We start from the raw sequence: 18,444 nt of genomic DNA, 5'->3' as shown, positions 1-18,444 counted from the left end.
TTTGGGAGTACTCACTTTGTTTTCAGGAAAACAAAGGTTGAGACTGATTCTCTTCTGGATGGAGGGTAAATTGCAGACTTTTGCCACAAAACAGAAATTCTGGATAACATCAGCTGAAATTTCTGACTTCAGGTGAAGGCATTGCATTCTGTCTAGTTGTTTGAGAACTGCAGCAGATATTTAAGAGAGAAAAACAAAACCAGTCTATAGCTTGTTCATCTTAGTCTGCTTCAAAGATGTGGATAAAATCTGGTGCCAGATTCCATATCTTCAGAGTGTATGTCAGTACTTGTACAACAAGGTTATTGAACTGAAATTCTCATTATCTTTCAAAGTAATAATATCCCACTGAACATTCTTATGATTGAATTACAAAGTCCATTTACAATAAAAACATTTTTTGTTTTGAACTTGGACATTTTGGGTTTGAATCCCAGAGCAGAATTTTGTATTCTTCCTGATGTTGACACAGAATTTCAGCATCTCAGAGTGAGATAAGGGTTTCATTGTTAAGCATGAAGTTAGTTGAGGGACATGCTAAAGGAAAGCCAAATGAAAATTGAAACCAGAGATAATGCTGAAATCTAATAGGAGAAAACTGTTCTGTCATTTTCTGTTTGTCTCATTCAAATGTCCTTGAGTTGTAGTGATTTCTTGACTGCTACCCTTTGCTACTTTTATTAATCTTACTTGTCTTTAACTCAATTTATGTAGTAGGCTTTAAGATGCTTGGAGCATACAGGTTCTAACACTGAAGGTCTAGTATTGAAGTAGCGTCTGCTCAGTATGAAGTAATAGTAGTTACCAGATGAACTCTCCTATCCGTGGTATAAATAACATTTAATTACAATACGACTTTGGTATGTTGATATATTAATAAAGCAGTATCATTCTCATTGTAACATTAACTTTTGGCTGCCTGATTTTATAACCACACTGTTTAAGCATCAGTTCTGCATAAAAGTAGCTATTATTTTTGAACTTTCCTTTTTAAATTCTAGCTGCACGTTGATCCACCTCTCACATCTTAGGGACACTGATGTATTAATATTATCCTATCAACGTACAGAGCACTTTTTCCAGCAGTGATGTGTATGGGTGAAACACAACTGATCAGTCTGGAAATAATCATCACATATCTGCAACTTATACAAAGCATTTCAATCATCAGTTTGAGGCAAGTCATCGTTGATAGAATTTTCAAGAATTGTCATGGACATACAGAAATTGCATACCTAGAGAAATTTGGATGGTTATTACTGCCCTATAAACAGGGCCTGGGTAGGACATTACATCTCAGTCCACTAATGTGAAAAGTCCTGTTCCCTGGGATACAAAGAATACATAGACAAAACTTGGATTTTCAAGAGACTAATGGAAGTGTTAATTTTGAAAAAAATAAGAGTAGCAGGAAGATATTCTACTGAAGAGGTGATCTTAGTGTAGCATTGATGAAAGTATGATATAGGCAGAAAACTAATAAGCTGAAACAAGTAAGAAAATATCAAGTAAAGGTAAAGAGATAGGTGTTTTGAGATGAAGAATATTCTTCAAGAATTGAAGAAAATCAAAATACAAGATTAAGATGTAGAAGAGCATATTCAGTGAAAGTTAAAGGTACTGGATGTGTGCACTGCATAGAAAATGGTGAAAATAATAAAAGTGGTGGGGCAGGAGTATTTGCTAAAGATGGGTTTCTCTTATATGAAAAGCTAAAAAAGTTTGGAGAACAGGGCTCTGCTTTCATCAAAATCACTTTGAAAAAATTCTTCAGAGGTGCAGTTGGAAGCCTGCTGTAGACACTTGAGGCTGAATTGTCAACATAAATAATCATAAAAGTAATAATCTTAGCTAGTTGTGAGAATTGTATTACTCCATTAAAAGCTATTACAACTTTAAGGCCTTTGTTGTTTCTGAATGTGGTAGTCACCTAATTTATTTGCTGAATAACTGCTTTATCACCTAGAGGGGATGTTTCTTTAGGCAACTAATGAGGACTTATAGAAAACACGCTCAAAGAAAATAAACCTGGATGAAATTATCTAAAGTGGTCTTAGTTAAAATTAAATAGTATGATAAGTAATAATTAAAAAAAAAAAGGTGATATGTCTTAGACCTTCCTTAGAAAAAGAGGGAATTATGGAAAACTATGGGAACTGGTTAGTAAATTTAGATGGACTAACATGCTATTTGTTAATGAATTGAAGTAATAGATTGGAGTAATGAAAATGGAGCAGCATTAAGCAATAAAAAGTGCAATGTTCTGCCCTTTTATATTAATGATAATAATTTCATGTCAGGAGATGGGTGTTTATAGACTAAGAATAGCTGATAAGGAGAGATTTTAAGTACAGCAGACAGATATTTTAAATATCAAAATCTAAAAAGTGGGCCTGGAAAAATATAGTCTATAAAAGAGACTCTTTGGGTGGCAAGGCCAATTACTAAAATGATTTGTCAATGATAGAGGTAGATTTTTATCACTATGATTTGTCTAATTGGAAATCAACATACCACAACATTTTTAAAACCAGAAGTTTAGTCTAGTTAAAAAAAGGTGTCAAACAGGAAATCAGAAAGTGAGTAGCTCTCTCTAGAGTGGGCTTACCAAACAAGTCCCCTGTGTGCTTCAGCTGGTGAACTATCCCTTGTGGACAGCTTCTCCTTGGTGCTGTTCTTTCTCTCCCTCCTGAATATGCAATCTGTTATCCTCTCACCTTCTTACTTTACTCTAACCTGCATCATACTGTCTCTGTGTAAATCTTTAAAGTCTGCAAGCCCTTTCTCCCCTTGCTTAGAAGATTCTGTATGTTTACAGTGCTGTTTTACACTTCATACAGGATGTGTGAAATCACCTTCTTCCTACTTGTAGTGTTTTCAGGGCTGATATCAAATTTTTAAAGTAAAATAAAAACCATTCACAGAAGAAAAATCTTCTCAAACCATCTTTCATTGTTACCTCTTTGTGGAGAGGAAATGAACAATAGTAATTACACAGATGTTAAATTATTATTGAGAATGTATTTTCTTCCAACATTTGTCATTTGCATGAACTCTTATCACTTCTGGTTCAAGAACATAAGAAGAATGAATTAGTTCTTCTAATTCAGAAGCATTTTGCTCTGTAGCATGCAGAAGAACTAATGTAACAAAACAGATTCTTCCAGTGTTCTTGAGTTGGATTCCTTTCTCTGGCTTATTTTGGTCAATTAAAATAATTTCAACAGAGGCAGATTTTCAAACTCTTCACTGGCTCTTAATACCATGAATAATTTTACTCAGTGCAGTATGGAAAAGGAAAAATGAACTCTCTTGCTCATTACAGGAAAGCCCTTGTGGCAGATGAAGTACTGCTTGCTGCAAGCTGGAATTTCATAAAATTGACATAGCCCCCGTTAAAAACTGGCTCACTGACAGATCTCAAAATTTAGTTGTTAATAAGAAATATCAGTGATTGGGCTGCCTATAGTGGAGTCTCATAGGAAACTCTTCATCAAGAATAATGGTATTTTGAATGACTTCAGCAATTCATTTTTGTAGTAAAGTTGGCAGATGACACAAAGGCTGTTGGAAAGGAAGAGGCTGCATCTACAGAGTAATCAGCTCCTTCAGAATAAGCAGAGATATGAGAATTGAGAGGGGAAAAAACAAGGAGGTGGGAGGGGAAGAAACTTGTGAGTTGGATTTCAAGGTGAGAGATTCTGCATAGTAAAGTATTCAACATTCTTTGAGCAATGAGTCAAGATACACTTTGATCCATCTCCTTGTGTTCTGGTCTAGCAGTGGAGTTGCTGTTATATAAATAAATAGGGTGGTAAAATTAAAGAAAAAAATTATCTGCTTGTGAGATGTGGTGTTTGCTAAATAGATTATATTGTACATATGAGGAGAGACCTCATTGCAAGTCTACAACTTGATTGTGAGGGGAAGAAGGACAGGCTGTGATCTCTTCTCTTTCTGACCAGTGACAGGACCCAAGGGAATGCCTGAAGTTGTGTCAGGGGAGGTTTAGGTTGGATATTAGGGAAAGGTTCTTCAGCCAGAGTTGGAACAGGCTCCCCAGGGAAGTAGTCAAGCATGAGAGAGATCAAGATGCCTTTGGACAATACTCTCAGGCACATGGTGTAACTCTTGGGGATGGTCCTGTGCAGGTCTAAGGGTTGGACTTGATGATCCTTGTGGGTCACTTCTAACTCAGCATATCTGTGATTGTGTAATGCACACAAACACATTATAAACCTTTTTTAACTCTGATATTTCAGCTTGTGCATATGGATTCTTGTGTTTTCCCCTTTCCTTTATGAGCTCTGCAGAAACTAAAAACATTTGCAGCTCAATCACAGATTATTCTGAATTGGAAGGGACCCACAGGGATCATCTCAAGAAGAACTTATTTTTTCCCCCAGGAAATAAATTCGTTTCCAGAATCAGTTTAAACTTCCTATGAAGCACGCTGGGCACAGGATGGTGATCAAGTGACTTTATGCTGTGTGGTCATAAAAAATCCTTTGTGCAGCCTGACTGGTGTGTCCTTCTGTCAGGCTTAGGCTCACACCAGTAAATGGATTTGGAATCAGGGAGAATTTCTTGGCAGGGAAAAGGTATCTTAAGATGTTTAGGAAGCGTATCTTACCTGTCATTGCAGCTGGCAAGGATGTCAATGATACCCTTTTCTTTCTGTGTGTTTGTTCAAGTTTTTAGAGATTTAAAAAAATCTTCTTTCTTAAGATTTTAGTTTTTTTAATGAGCACTTGGGCGATCTCTAATGGTTTGCAGTATAAAGAAATTAAATCTGACGACCTAGAGTCCCTCTTCTATGAAATCAAAATGCCTTTTTGGTGGTATCTTACCCTTTTTTCATCTGCAGATGAAAAAGATGCTTCATTTTGTTGTGTCAAATCATGAAGGGACGAACAGAGCTCTATTATTAACCCTTTTCATTCTATTGGTTACTAGGACATATGTCTTTTGTGTCCCCATTTTGACTCTCCAGTAGAAGCTAGAAAAAAAATGCCTGATAAACTGATGAAGTCAAAATGCATTCTCACTTCTTCTATTTGAGCCTTTTTTCCTGTATAAACCAGTTAGGAGGAAAAAATGGAATTATCAGTGGCTCCTGTACTTCAGATATGCCTTTCATGGGAAGTCACTTAGACTTTGTGTCCTTCCGTGAACGCACAAAACAAGAGAGTATATTCTGTGAGAGAATATATTTTTAAAAGTGTTTTTTTCTTTTTCTGCACATTGAAAGTGTTTTTCCCTGTTTTTAAAGCAAAAAAAGTTTAGTAATGTTTAACTTTTAAATGACTGTCACTTGAGGGTCTTTAAATTTGGTATTTGAAATAGCGTATTAACAAGCTGATGAAAGGATGTAAGTAATTCCTAGGTGCTATAGCTTCATGAATTGAAGAAATCTGTGGTGAAAAGATATTTTATTTTTGTTACATGTTCTCAGTAGAAATTGATAGAAAGCACTGCATATTGATTCCTTACAGATGATAAACACATTTTTTCCCAGATGTCATATTTTGTTGTATGAACAAATTTTTCCAAACTTTTTTTTTCTGTTTATGATTAAATTTTTAAGTTGGAAGACAGTTTTTGGGAGGTTTCATTTGTTTGTTTTTCCTTCCTTTACCTATTGTATCTATCTTACATTTGTTCACAAAACACAGGTGGGTATTGCATTATGAACTAAAAAATTGAAGTTGATAATTTTAACAATTCATATGAAATAAGGGAGCCAAGTCATATGTGATCCTCTGAAGTACTAAAAACCCAGAAATTTAATTATTCTGAAGCTAATAAAGGAATATCAGATATGTTGTTGTTTTAGTCAAATAGATTAAATTACACCAACAACGCACAGAGTTACTTAAATATAATTATTATGGTTACTGTTTTGTTTAGTGAGAACTACGGTAATTGAAACAGATGTCTATGTTAACAGCATCGGCCCAGTTGACCCAATCAATATGGTAAGTTCTGATTATTGACAGAAAACATCATCTGAATGTTGCTATGGGTTAATATTATGAAATAATTTTAATCTCATTCAAATTTCTTTATTCTTTACTGTGTATTCTTATGCAGTTGGATATGACTGGTTATTGCAGAAACATGTTTCATCTCTCTATCTGAAAAAGTTGTAATTTTAAAAATATATATCTTCTTTTAAAGAATGAGGCCACGCAGAGTATGTTTTATCAGATCCTTGTTTTAGTTTGTGTTGAGCATTTCCACTATGTATACCTGGATTGTCTCTGGGCCAGCATAATTTCCTGGAGCTACTCTTCAGAGCTTAAGAAAAATAACAGTTGACACAGCAATTGTGATTAAAACTATTGTCAGTGCAGTGATTTATTGTTTTGGACTTTTTGTTTCAAATTCATAGAAAGAAAAATTTGAAATTAATTGTTTTGTTGTCCTTTTTCCATTTAATCTTCTGCGTTCTCTTCTGTGCATGTGTGTGTGTGGTGTGTGTGTGTGTGTGGTGCGTGGGGGGTGTGTGTGTGTGTCTGTGTGTGTGTCTATGTGCACATGACTGGTTTCTTTAGAAGTTAAGCAATGAATTCCATGCAGTGTCTGGCAGACCTGTTGAGATCTGACCTATCTATTTAGTACCAACACTGATGTAACAGCACTTCTAAGGAAGTTGGGTGTGCGGCCCTAAATCACTTAGATTGTACATTTGTATGAAATGGTGGTGTTGGAGGCTTTAGAGAGGCCTTTTGGCATGACTTCTCCTGGGGACTGCTGCCCAGGACTCAGGCAGGGACTCACCATCAGGTGTGTTTGAGCTCACCCCTCTCCTGCCTTTTTCCTTTACCTTCTCCCTACAGAATTACTGACAGTATTCAATTTGCATGGCAGGGAAGTGTTTTGTTCAGAGGCTGGAGTATGGCAGTGCAGGGGTCTTCTGAGTATTTGGTGGGAGCACTGTAATTATAATTATGATTATGGATCTTGTAGTTTAGACCTATGTAATCATGCATGGGTGGGGAATAGATAGGAAGTCAGGCAGAAAAAAACAGTTGTACTTAGATACTGTGGATAGAGATGCCAAAAGTAGATTACGCAGACCTGTGGCAAAGGATATTCATTCCAGCATAATGGTCTAATAAACTTATGGTTGCCATTACCTGGGGCTGTGGCAGGGAAGTCTGTGTCTCAGGCCAGGACTGTACATAATGAAATGCATGACAGAGCAGAAGAGTGATGGGATGGGGGAAATTTTCCAATTTCCATGTCCAGTATAAGTGAAGTCTTTGTTTTTGCCTGCCTACCTACTTCAGTCTATCTCTTTTTCTTCTCTCTGTCCAATTCTTTTCTGAAGGAATTTACAAAGGGAGCAAAATTTGAGGACAGGCTGTAAGGAGGACATAGCAAGTGGTAGAAGTTTCTTTTTCCAGTAACCAGTGTAAGTCCTTCAGCCTGTGGGCAGTAAATATTGCATACACTGGAACTGAGCATGCAAAATGCTTACAGCTTCAGTTTTCCAGTTTTAAAGAACCAGCATGGGGCTGGCCTTGCAGGGTAGCACTACTCCATCTCCCATGCCCTTTTCTTGTCTCTGCAGCCCCTGTGAAATCTTCCTGCTATGGTTCATACATATGGTTGTATGACCATCTAACATCAGTAAAAAAATCAAACATTTGTAAAAATAAATAACACATATATATGTCAAGAATTTGATTAATGTTTCAAAAACCGAGATGTTTTATTCTGGGAAACAACATTCTCATCAAAATAAATAATAAGAAACTTGACTCTGTAAACTGTTTTTATGTGAGCTGTTGGTTTTATTAGGAAGGCACTTTCTCTGGAGTCAATAATGTTTGAGATTGTTAACCATTGCTTCCATTTCAAGGTCTGTTCTTCTCCCTTCATTTGATCACTTAATGTGAGAACACATTATCTGTAGTTCCCCTTTGGACTATTCATTTTTCAGATACCTTAATTCACTCTGGCAAATGATGTCCTTTAACTATTAAGTTAGGATAAAATACAGCATGATGTAGAGAGCATTTTTTCTGAAAATGATGCTAAACAGCATATCAAGGGAGTATGTTTGACTGAAAGCTTCAGAAGATACATATTATGAAAGGAAACATTTATTTTTGAATTCAGTCAGTTTTCCTCTTGGTATTTAATAGATATTTGTAAATGGGAGGTATGTATGTTATTCATTAGAATTTGTTTTTGAAGGCTGTTGTATTTTGGCTTTTACTATTTAGCAAAGAACTACACAACATTCTAGATGTTATATTAACCCCATTCTTGAGAGATGTTTTTCTACAGCATGTGATCTCTTTGGGCAACATTTTTAACAAGTCTGTATTAGTGGATACAGCTTCCAATTTTTAGGCTTTCAATGCTAACTAAATCTGTCTTTTAGAGCCGACCTTTTAGAGCTATGTGTTGTGCAATAATCATGTAAAATGCAGCTAAGTGTATTTTTATGGCCAAAGTCTTGATCCTCACTGGCTCTGCAGTGGTCTAGGAAATTCTTAAGAGAGTTTAGATGTGCAATGGGTATTTAGAGCCTGTTTTTACTTTATATTGAACACCTAATTTAGAAGTACTAGGTTTTTACTACCTTTGTGCTTCCAAACTAGGGCCAAATGAAAAGCAACCACTGCTTGCTGTACAAGTATCAGAGTCTGATATATGGTCCCAAGGTAAAAATGGGTGTTGATCCATGTTGCCTGTTGGCCTCATTAGCTCTCTCTGTCCTGTATTCATCCCCAAACCATATGTATTCATATATATGCATTTTTGTGATACTGATGCCCCAGAGGGTCCAGAGAAGAACCATGCCAGCACCACAGCTTTTGTGGTTTGACAGGACCATTGAAGTGTGCAATTCAGGTGGCTGGGAGAGGCATGGCACCCCTCCAAGACATTTTTACCTTCCTTTAACTAAAGGAATACCCGATCTTCTAATTTGCATCTGATCAAAACTCTGACAATAAAAGACTGCTACACCAAATGAGAGAAATTTTTTGAGAAGGAATGCAGGAGCAGTTCCTTAAGTCAGAAGCAGTATTGCATTATTGTGTCGAAAATGAAGAGCAAAGGGAAAAGTTTATACTTCCCCTGTCTATTTACTCAAGTTTCATTTAGTAAATAGTTAGAAAGAGGTGGATCATTTCTATAGAGATGTATAGCCGTTGTTACGGATAGTTAGACTAAAAACTGGCCAAAAGAAAATGCTCTACCCAACTGTCTATATCAGCCTGTGTGTAAGTGTATACATATATATGTATACAAGAAAATATATAAGAAATATATAAGAGATATATAAGAAAATAATGTTTTAAAATCCCTTTGCTTTTTAAAAGTGTTTGTAAGTCACAATTTAACAATTTGAAATGTTCTGCGATCATTGCTATTTTAGTATGTTCGAGGACTACTATTTTTCATTTCCCTTGTTGTGGATGAAGATGATGGTCTCTATTCATTCTTTATATTTATTAATGGAATCTACTTTTAGAAGGCCCAGACTGAAAATTCTAAGGTTTATTTCTGGGACTGCACTTCACTAGAACAATTCAGTTTCCTCCTTGTTTTCCCACATTTCTGTCTCTTCAGTGGATCCTTTGCCTTTTGTCATATGATCTTTGTTTATTATCCATTGAAGTCTGTGATCACAAGCTGAAGCCATACTTTGAAGCCCACCACCCTTTCTTTTCACAAGAGAGCTAAACCACTGAGCAAATCAGATACTCACAGAACACACGATGTGCTACTTTGGTGTGCAGGCTGCATGCCCTGGACATTGTTAAGATATAATTTTTCATGTCATATTGTAACATTTATGACTTTGCGTAGAATGTGCTGATGGGGAATTTTAAGTATCCTTTGGTTTCTAAATTTCCATTCATTCTCAGTCGCACTAACTAGCAACAGATTTTTTTATATTTATTTTTTGATAATATTCAAGTATCAGTGTGATCAGTATACTAGTACAGATTGCTGTATTGCACTTGTGGAGGGTACTCTGTGGTCAGGTGTGTCACTGCACTTACTCTACTGATCACTGCATTTGTATTGAAGGTTTGAAAGTTTTGTACCCTTACTTTACAGTGCCAAGTAATTTACATTTAATACACTAGAATACAAGTAATCATGACCTGAAGATACATTACCTGAAGTTACCCTGAAATCCAGTACTCAAATATACACACTCTTTGTGTGCATTATTCTAAATCAGTATAATTTTAACTCTGGTTTTGAATTATATTAAATGTTGTGTTACTGAACCATACCTGAATTAGCAAGGTCCTGATCCTGCTAATGCCTAGATATGTACTTCAGTTTACATGTGTGAACACTGACATTACGTGTCAGATTTCTTAAGGATTTAACAAACACAGTAGAATAAAATTCAAAGTAAGAAGTGTGTAAAAGGAAAGATATGAACTCTCCCTCCTTGTCTGTCTGTTACAGAGCTGTGTGTCTGAGTGAGCATTGTTCCATATAAGAAATATGCATGTAATAAATCAGTGCTATCCAAATGCTGCAATAATAGTAACATTGCAGGAATGGGTGAACACTGCTTGATAAGGCTTGTCATGGTTTGTGAACTGTATTTGAAGCTTTTCCTGGAGGTTGGATTTGTTTCCACGTTTGAAGAAGACTGTTTTGAGGAGAACTATTGACTCTGTGAACTTTGTGATGACAGAGTGAAAGGAAGATCATAACAGATGCACTTTGGCCCATATTTTAGAAATTATGAGATTTCCTAAAGATGGTGTTAATTCAGTGTGCAAGCACTGGAAATTTTTGGAGAGTCAAGTGTGTGCACTTTATGCAAACTTCAATTATCTTTCAAATGGTAGGAATATTTTTTCCTAAAACAGGACAAAGTACCAATGAGTCTTTGAATCTTACCTGTTTCTTATTGTACAGCATCTTCTTTGTAATAAGTTAGAATATTTTTTCCCAATTCACTCTTTTTTTTTTTTTTTTTAAATTAGAAAAGATAGATTCCAATCATTTTGATGCCCGTCAGCACTGCAAGTGATCACGGTTAATTGACTTACTCAGATGAGTGTTTAAGATTGATGGACACAGTGTTCATTTACAGCAGCTGAGTTAATTGTCCTTCAGTAGGCTAGAGCACTGCTTTTTTGTTATGGAATATATCAAATCCCATATTTCTGTTAATATTTCTTATGTTAACATCTCTAGAAACTGCGTAATACATCAAATATACAATTTCATGAATTTTTTTTTTTCCAGAAAAAATTTAGCTTTAATTGATTTATCTGGTACTTGCAGTTTGGTTATTGCTACTGCAAGATAGCTCCAAGCTTGTCCTGTTCCCTTTCAGAATACCTGGCCAAACATTCTGACTAGGTATTGGTTGTTTTCTGCTCCTACTGCCTCAGCACAGTAGTTCCTGTGTCGCTCCCAACTTCTGTGAATATTTTGAAGGAAATGGTGATAGGTGAGGGAAAAGGCAGTCACTGTATGACTGACAAATTTTGCAGTATTCTTCTGAAACCAAACCATAGAATAGACATCTTTTCAGCCCCCACTTTAAAGAGTATTCAGTACTTTTCCTGTTTTCAGCTGCAGTTTACTGTAGTTCCATATTAGATGTGACATCAAGACAGGTAGCGAAGGTTGCATACGAGTCACTAGGAAAATCTATGCTCTTTGCTGTGAAATATGGCCTCATTTCTGTGTGCCAGATAATAGCAATGCTATTATGTAAGGTTGCAGTCTTTTTGTGCTGTGGTTGATTCTTAAGTCTTACGTTAGGTAGTTTGTGCTTTAGGAAATACTGGTCTCATATGATATCATTGTACCACTTAAGCCACAGTTGACATGGTTGTAGTAATAATAATCATCATCATTATAGTAGTAGTATATAGTAATAATAATAATAGTCATAATAGTAACAACAACTACAACAACAACATCATTTACTTTGACTTCACTCCCCTGACTTCAGTAGAGTGTGCCAGCATACTGCTTGGCAATCCAGTTTATATTATTTCAGATTCTTAGCCTTCACAGCCAGAGCATTAACCAAACTGCCTTTGAAGTATCTGAGATTTCAGAAGTTCTCTGTATTTGCATAAGGCCAATCTGTGATTCTGTAATTTGTTAAAGTAATGACAGAAGTGCTGAGCTGTGGACATGATTAGGGATAGATGACAATTCGGAAAAGCTTCTTCCTTTTTATTTGCAGTCAGTCTGTCAGTGTGTTGCGTGGAATTCTCTTAGTTTCTTGTGCTCCTGACACTTGATCTATCTATTTAAGTATTGATATGAATGTATTTCTTAAAGCTCTTCCTTTGGTGCTTCTGCACAGGATGTCTTCCATGGTCACCTTCTGCTCTCAGTTTCTTCTTGATAGTTTCACATGCAAATTTAGCCAGCTTTCTGTGTCAGTTGCCTGCTATTCTGTGTCCTTTTGTCCAGTCTAAAATACTGCTTTTTGTCCCTCATATGTGTTAAGAGTTGTTTTTTAGCTAAATCACACCTTTAAATCTTCCAGCTTTTAACTCCTTCCACACTCTGAGTTGCTGTGGATAATCACTAATCTTTGTCATTGAGGACTGAAATCTAAAATTTTCTATGATGTGACAGATCTTAGAACCAGGAGTAGAGTTTCAGTTTTAGCTGTGCAAATTCTGACTGCAAAGGAGTTTTATATTTATTTTTTAATTTGTCACATGGAAACTCTTGTTCAGACTCCCCCTGTTATGCTAATGTATTTCTGTAACCTTTCCAGTTCTGCATGGCTCTGCTTATATCATCTATATATGTTCTACAGAAAAAAAAATTCCACTGTTTCTCCTGGGTCATCTCTTGCTCAAGTTTTTCCTCTGTCTCCTTCTTCTGTCTCCTCTTTCATTGTGTCTCTCACATAAACAGTTCCCTTTCACTTTCAAGGCACTTCAAAGCCTCAGCCATTTTAATTTGTTTTGGGTTTGTTTTTTTTTTTTTCCTCAAGGGGCCATTTAGAGAGATCTCAGATCTCTCTAGTTTCTGCTGCCATAGTTTCAACTTTTCATAGCAATTTCTCCCAAGCTGACCTTCATGCTTGAAAGAAACTGTCTATAAATGTCTGCAAAGCCATTTCATTGTTTCCCATCATGTTTCTGTTTAAATTTACTTTTCTTTTTTTTCTTTTTTTCTTCTTTTTCTTTCTCAGAAGGTTACAAAATATTGCAAAGACTTAAGTTTGTGTTGTGCTAAAATCACTACCTGTAATTATGCCCCTGTTGACTTTCCAAATCTTGTTAGCATCTTTTATGTTAAATTCAAACTTCCTTGCTCCTTGCAGAGGTTGTCTGTCCTGTATAAGGAGTATTGAGTGCCTGCACAGTTCAGTTGTGATCTGAGATGATCTAAATCAAGTGGTGATGCTAAGGTATGTATCACATAGCACTTCACTGAGAAGGCAAAGGTATTGACTAGTGCTAAAGCTAACCCGAACAGCACTCAGCTCCTCCTTTTCACCCCAAAGCTGCAGAGACTGCTTCGGTTGTTCTGTTGTACAGTTTATTGTTACTTCCTGCATCCTCTCCAAATACATTCTGTCTTCTGCTCTGTTGTCTCCCTTGTGTCTGCAGCTGAGACAAACTGCATTTAATTCTGTGTCTTGTACCTCTTATCTCTCTGTCAGCCAGAAGATGAATATTTTGAAGAACATTACATACCCGTTCTTTGTTATTAATTCCTTATCTGTCTGTCTATATGGAAATATGTTGTGCTGCGTTCCAGTTGTGGAAGTAATTCTGCTGAGCTAGATTTGAACTGGGTTTTTGGGGAAAAAAGGCAGGGAATGTGCTTGAATTGTTGCAATCGTAACAGCTTATTGCAATAGAGGTTGACTTTGACAATGGCTCTTACCACAGAGTTTTTAATGGCAACCTGAGCTGCTGTGCACCAGAGGAAAGCTGCTGTCATTCACTGGCCCCTACAAGGGCTGGTGCCAGGATCTGTGCTGACACTGCAAAAAAACCTCATTCTCTGTTAAAAACCAGGCAGCTACAGCAGGATTTTTCACCTCACAATGCATATTATAGGAGTTTCATTTTACTGATAAAGGAATGGTCTGGATGCCTTTTCCTGCAGTAGCACCTTCAAGCTCTTTATGAAGGAAGCAAACCTACCCCTGGAAAGAGCGTTACCTTACTTTGTTGGTCATAGGGGTGACAGCACTGACAAAAGAGCTATTAAGAAATGAAATATGCTTTCTCTAGTAAGTAAATACAACTTCATTGCCTGCTAATCTTGGCCTTCATTTTATTCTGCTGTTGCACGCTTTTAAATTTCATCACGTCTTATACATCCGGATGTTTATTTCAACCACTCTGGAGAGTGCACATTTAAAACATCTTTTTCTTGGACTGTTTTGAAGTTTGTCATTCACTAGCATATAGTAAGTGCTGATGGAGATTCTGCCTTTTCATATAACAGTAATGTCTCTGTTGTAGAGAGTGATCCCCACAACAGGTTGTGCTCTTGCAGCCAATAAGTAAATAGAGGCTCTTCTTAGGAAGTTCTTGACATATGTCTGTACTCTTATATATTCAGTGTAGCTGATGATTGATATTTGGAGCAGATTATTGCCTCATCAGCCAGGAAGCCAAAATGTTGTTGTATTTCATGTAGGATCATGTATCTTACAGGAGCTGGAGAGTAGAAGCCAAACCCAGTTAAGTCTGTTTGCCACCAGCGTTGCGATTTTGTACCATGGCAGGAAAACCATGTAAATTAAAGACAAGACAAAACCAAACAGTAACTGTGCAATTAATCTTGCTTTGAAAATAGTTGCACCATATTGAATGGTGAAGTATTGTGTTTGAAACTTTATAGTTAGTTTATGAAGAGAAACTGTAGAAAGCCATGTATGCTTGAGTAATGCACAGCCTTGTTGTTAAAGTTGTTTATGAGTCCAATTTTGACTACTCGAGTCTCTCTAATTACAGGAAGCTAGATGTAGCTGCTGAATTTAGAAAGTACAGTTAATGGAGCTGGTAAATCACTATTGACAACCTCAAAGCCAAACCCTTAATCCCTACCAGTATTCACTCCTGGGTTTTTAATATATATATATATGTGTGCATATATATACATCTACTTTTTTGTGGGTTTTTTTTTTTTTTTTTGTTCTGAGTTCTCCTCTCTGTTTCTTTCTGTAGTTTAATGTTTGATTGTGAGAAACAGTGGCTGAGAAATTCAATTTTCAATTTAAAAGCAAACCAAAACATTTTTTTAATAATTTTTACCATGAGAATGTATGTGACATGAGATTATGTAAAGAACTTATCTGCTTACTCTCCTTATGCTTTCTTCAAATGGCCAAAATCTAAACTGATGGAATAAAAGAGAAGATTTTTCTGAAGTGCTTTAGTTACTTTTCAAGCTCCTCTTTTCACTATTGGCAAGATTTTAATTATAGTTTCTAGTCCACAAATCATTTAAGTAAATCTTGCCTTTTATTCATATTGTTTGCATCTGTCACTTTGCATATTCAAAATAAGGACTAGATAAGCACAGATGCCAAATTATGATGTGAAGAGTGGTAGATTTTTTTCTGTATTATGACTATGTGAGTCTTGATGTACTCACCTTCTGTAGAAATGATTTTCCATATTTCCACTTACCCTGTGCATATGTTCTCATAACATTCTCCAGTGTGATTATCTGCACAGTCATGACAATCTGACTGATTAAAAGACTCTGGAAACAGATGCTGTGCACTTCTGTTCACTGCATTTCCTGCAGCCCTCACCTCTTCTATGGCTGCAATATCATTAATGTAATATTACTGTTACATGTCAGAATCACTGTGATTTGTTAGATCTATTAGATCTTGCCCAAGGTCACTAAGTTCAGACTGCTCTAGTGAGCAAACTAAAATGGTTTACCAAACCAAGAAGTTTTACTTTTGCTTTGGTCTCAGCCATGGGGATCAAGTTCTGAAACCATTGTTGACCCTGAAGCAGATCAAAAATCTTTTTAAAATAACCCACCAGCAAGAGTGGGTTTTTATAAATTTTTTTAAGAGTAGTTATATATCAAAGATAGGTTAATTATTTTAATAAATTTCTTAAAAACCCCTCATTGATGTCCAGAGATATTTGGGTGAGTGGAAAAGGTAAAGGTTGCGAGTATTTATTGGCAGCACACTGGCAAGATGAAGATAAGTTGGCTAATTCTTGGTGCTTTATTTGGTGCTTCCCTTAGCATATGGTTACCAGTTCTGTCTATGAATTTCTCTGTTGTTAAAACCTCTTAATCAGCATACTAAACTGTGGCTTTGATGTTAAACCACATCTCCTCTTGTTGAAACATATAGGTTGGTGGAACTCTTTCTTTAGTTTCCCCGTCTTCAATTTTTTTTCTTAAAAATTCCCTGCCTCACTGGCATTGAATTCCAGTTTAAGGAATTAGAATACTGAACAGAGTGATAAAATAACTGACTAAAGTGAAGTCATGTCATATTTGGTAATTGAACTGTGTTGAGGGGGGCTCCATATGAAACAGATTTCTGAATTAGCATGTGACAATACGGAAAACTGGAGGTGTCCTTCATATAAAATTTTGAATCAGAAAGAAAAGGAGGGATGGGTTTGTGAGAAAAGACAAAATGACAGAGGTATGTATTTATTAATTTTTCACCAAAATTCACTGATAGTGAACTGTATTGAAGGTCTGTGGTTTGCAACACAACTTTTCAGTTGTGAGTTTGGTTTTGGGACACTTCTTTGTTTTTGTGTTTAGCACCACAAAACTAGGCTACCTTTTCCTGTTCTCAAACAAATTGTGATGCAGTTAACATAATCCAACCAACAATACAGCTACTTGTTACTTGACTTCTCCGTAGTTTTTTATTGTGGAGTATCAAATCAGTTGTTGGACTGTCAGGCAAAATATCCAAGAAATTTTTTTCCTGCATTGTTAGATTTTCCCACACTTATAGATATTGGAACTTGTGTGATGTGGTTTGTACTGATAAACAATCATGTTAGATGGTATTTGCTTTCTTTTCTTTCACAGCTTTCTAGTAAAAAAAAAAAAAAAATCCACTGATCTGCTCAAGTCTGACTGTAATTGGACTGTGCATGACAATGAAACATGTCAAGGATTCCATTTATTCCCCTACAGCAGCTGCTCCTACTTTATTTGAAGTAATTGCTTTTATTTATTAATTGACTTTCATTCAGACTATGAACCTGTTTGTCAATAGTCACAGTTTGTTCACTGCCTGGCCCTTTCTTTAATGGTAATCTCTGATTAGTCACTCTGTTCCCAGCCTTTGCAGTTTGTTATGATCTCTTATAGAGGAAAGAGATGGAGGAGGATTGCAGTTATCTGTAAATAATTAGGCAGGTGGGCACTTTATGCCAGCTTTGCAAAAAAGGTTTTCAGCATACTAATCAAATGCCAAACATGAGCTAATGTGTGCCATTGTTCTTGAACCCCGTGAGGCTAAATATGCAGAAGGATGCATTTTGCTAAGGCTGTAACTAACACAGCCATAGACTGATTCCATTTTTTCTGCATGGCTATTTTGTCATTAGTTTAATTTGAAAGAGGGAGTAATAAAACTAATTTTTATGGTTACACAGTGACATTAAATGGTGAGTTTTATGAAAGACTATTAGAAGTAGTGATAAGAATGTTGATCTTAAATTTTGTAAGAAAAAAGGGAAACAAATAGTTAGAAAGATTTGTTAAACTAAACATTGTATAAATCTGTTTGCTTTTGTGCTTGCTTATACAGTTTTTATAAAAAAGATAGGGTTTTTATTTATCTCATTTTAGAAACAAAGTACTCCCAGAAAAGACATTATTGAGATTTTTCTACCTAATTTTCAACAAATTTTAGGGACCCAGATATCCCCTTCTTATAAGGAAATATTTCATATTTTTCAGGAAATGCAAATTTAAGTGAATTCATTGTATGAATCCATAAAATCTGAAAATATCAGGCCCATTTTAAAGTAGATTTTCAGAAAGAATCTATCTTTCTTAATAATTCTTCTAGCTTAGTTTCCCTTTCAGGTTATTGTACTCTATACTGTCACAGCAGCGTGCTTCCAGACTCTTAGTTTGATCATCCTTTATGTTTTTGCCTGTGCTTGGTGACTACTTCGAGGTGTCTCCTGAAGGAAAAAATGTGTTTGGAAAAGAAACTAATAAACACGAGTCCCATTTTCATGTCTTGCATGATACTGATACTCCACAGTGTTAGCACTTGTATATACTTGGACAGGATGCTAAAGCTCACTTGAGTGAAAGATAGCATAGATACAATGGGTTAAAAAGGTGATCCCATGTGAGATGCATTGTGAGAAGAATATATGCCACCTCAGGATATATTATGGACCCTCAAAGACAAGAAGATTTCAGGGAGACATAGGTTAAATAGATATGCTGAGGAAGTAGGTAGTAAAGTCCATCAAGGCA

The 18,444-nt window shown here is 36.0% G+C and overlaps 1 protein-coding gene across 1 annotated transcript in view; it reads left to right on the top strand.

The window, feature by feature from the left end:
- The window catches only part of GABRG1 (gamma-aminobutyric acid type A receptor subunit gamma1), a 58,452-nt gene that overhangs the window by 17,953 nt on the left and 22,055 nt on the right, over positions 1-18,444 (top strand). The window contains exon 3 of the mRNA XM_050338224.1: positions 5,911-5,978. Coding sequence (XP_050194181.1) covers positions 5,911-5,978 — 68 coding nt within the window. The remainder of the gene's footprint in view (positions 1-5,910; positions 5,979-18,444) is intronic.

The sequence above is a fragment of the Myiozetetes cayanensis genome, unplaced genomic scaffold (genome assembly GCF_022539395.1).
Source record: "Myiozetetes cayanensis isolate MyiCay16 unplaced genomic scaffold, myiCay2020 scf7, whole genome shotgun sequence".
NCBI lineage: Eukaryota > Metazoa > Chordata > Aves > Passeriformes > Tyrannidae > Myiozetetes > Myiozetetes cayanensis.
This window is presented reverse-complemented; position numbering and strand designations above follow the sequence as displayed.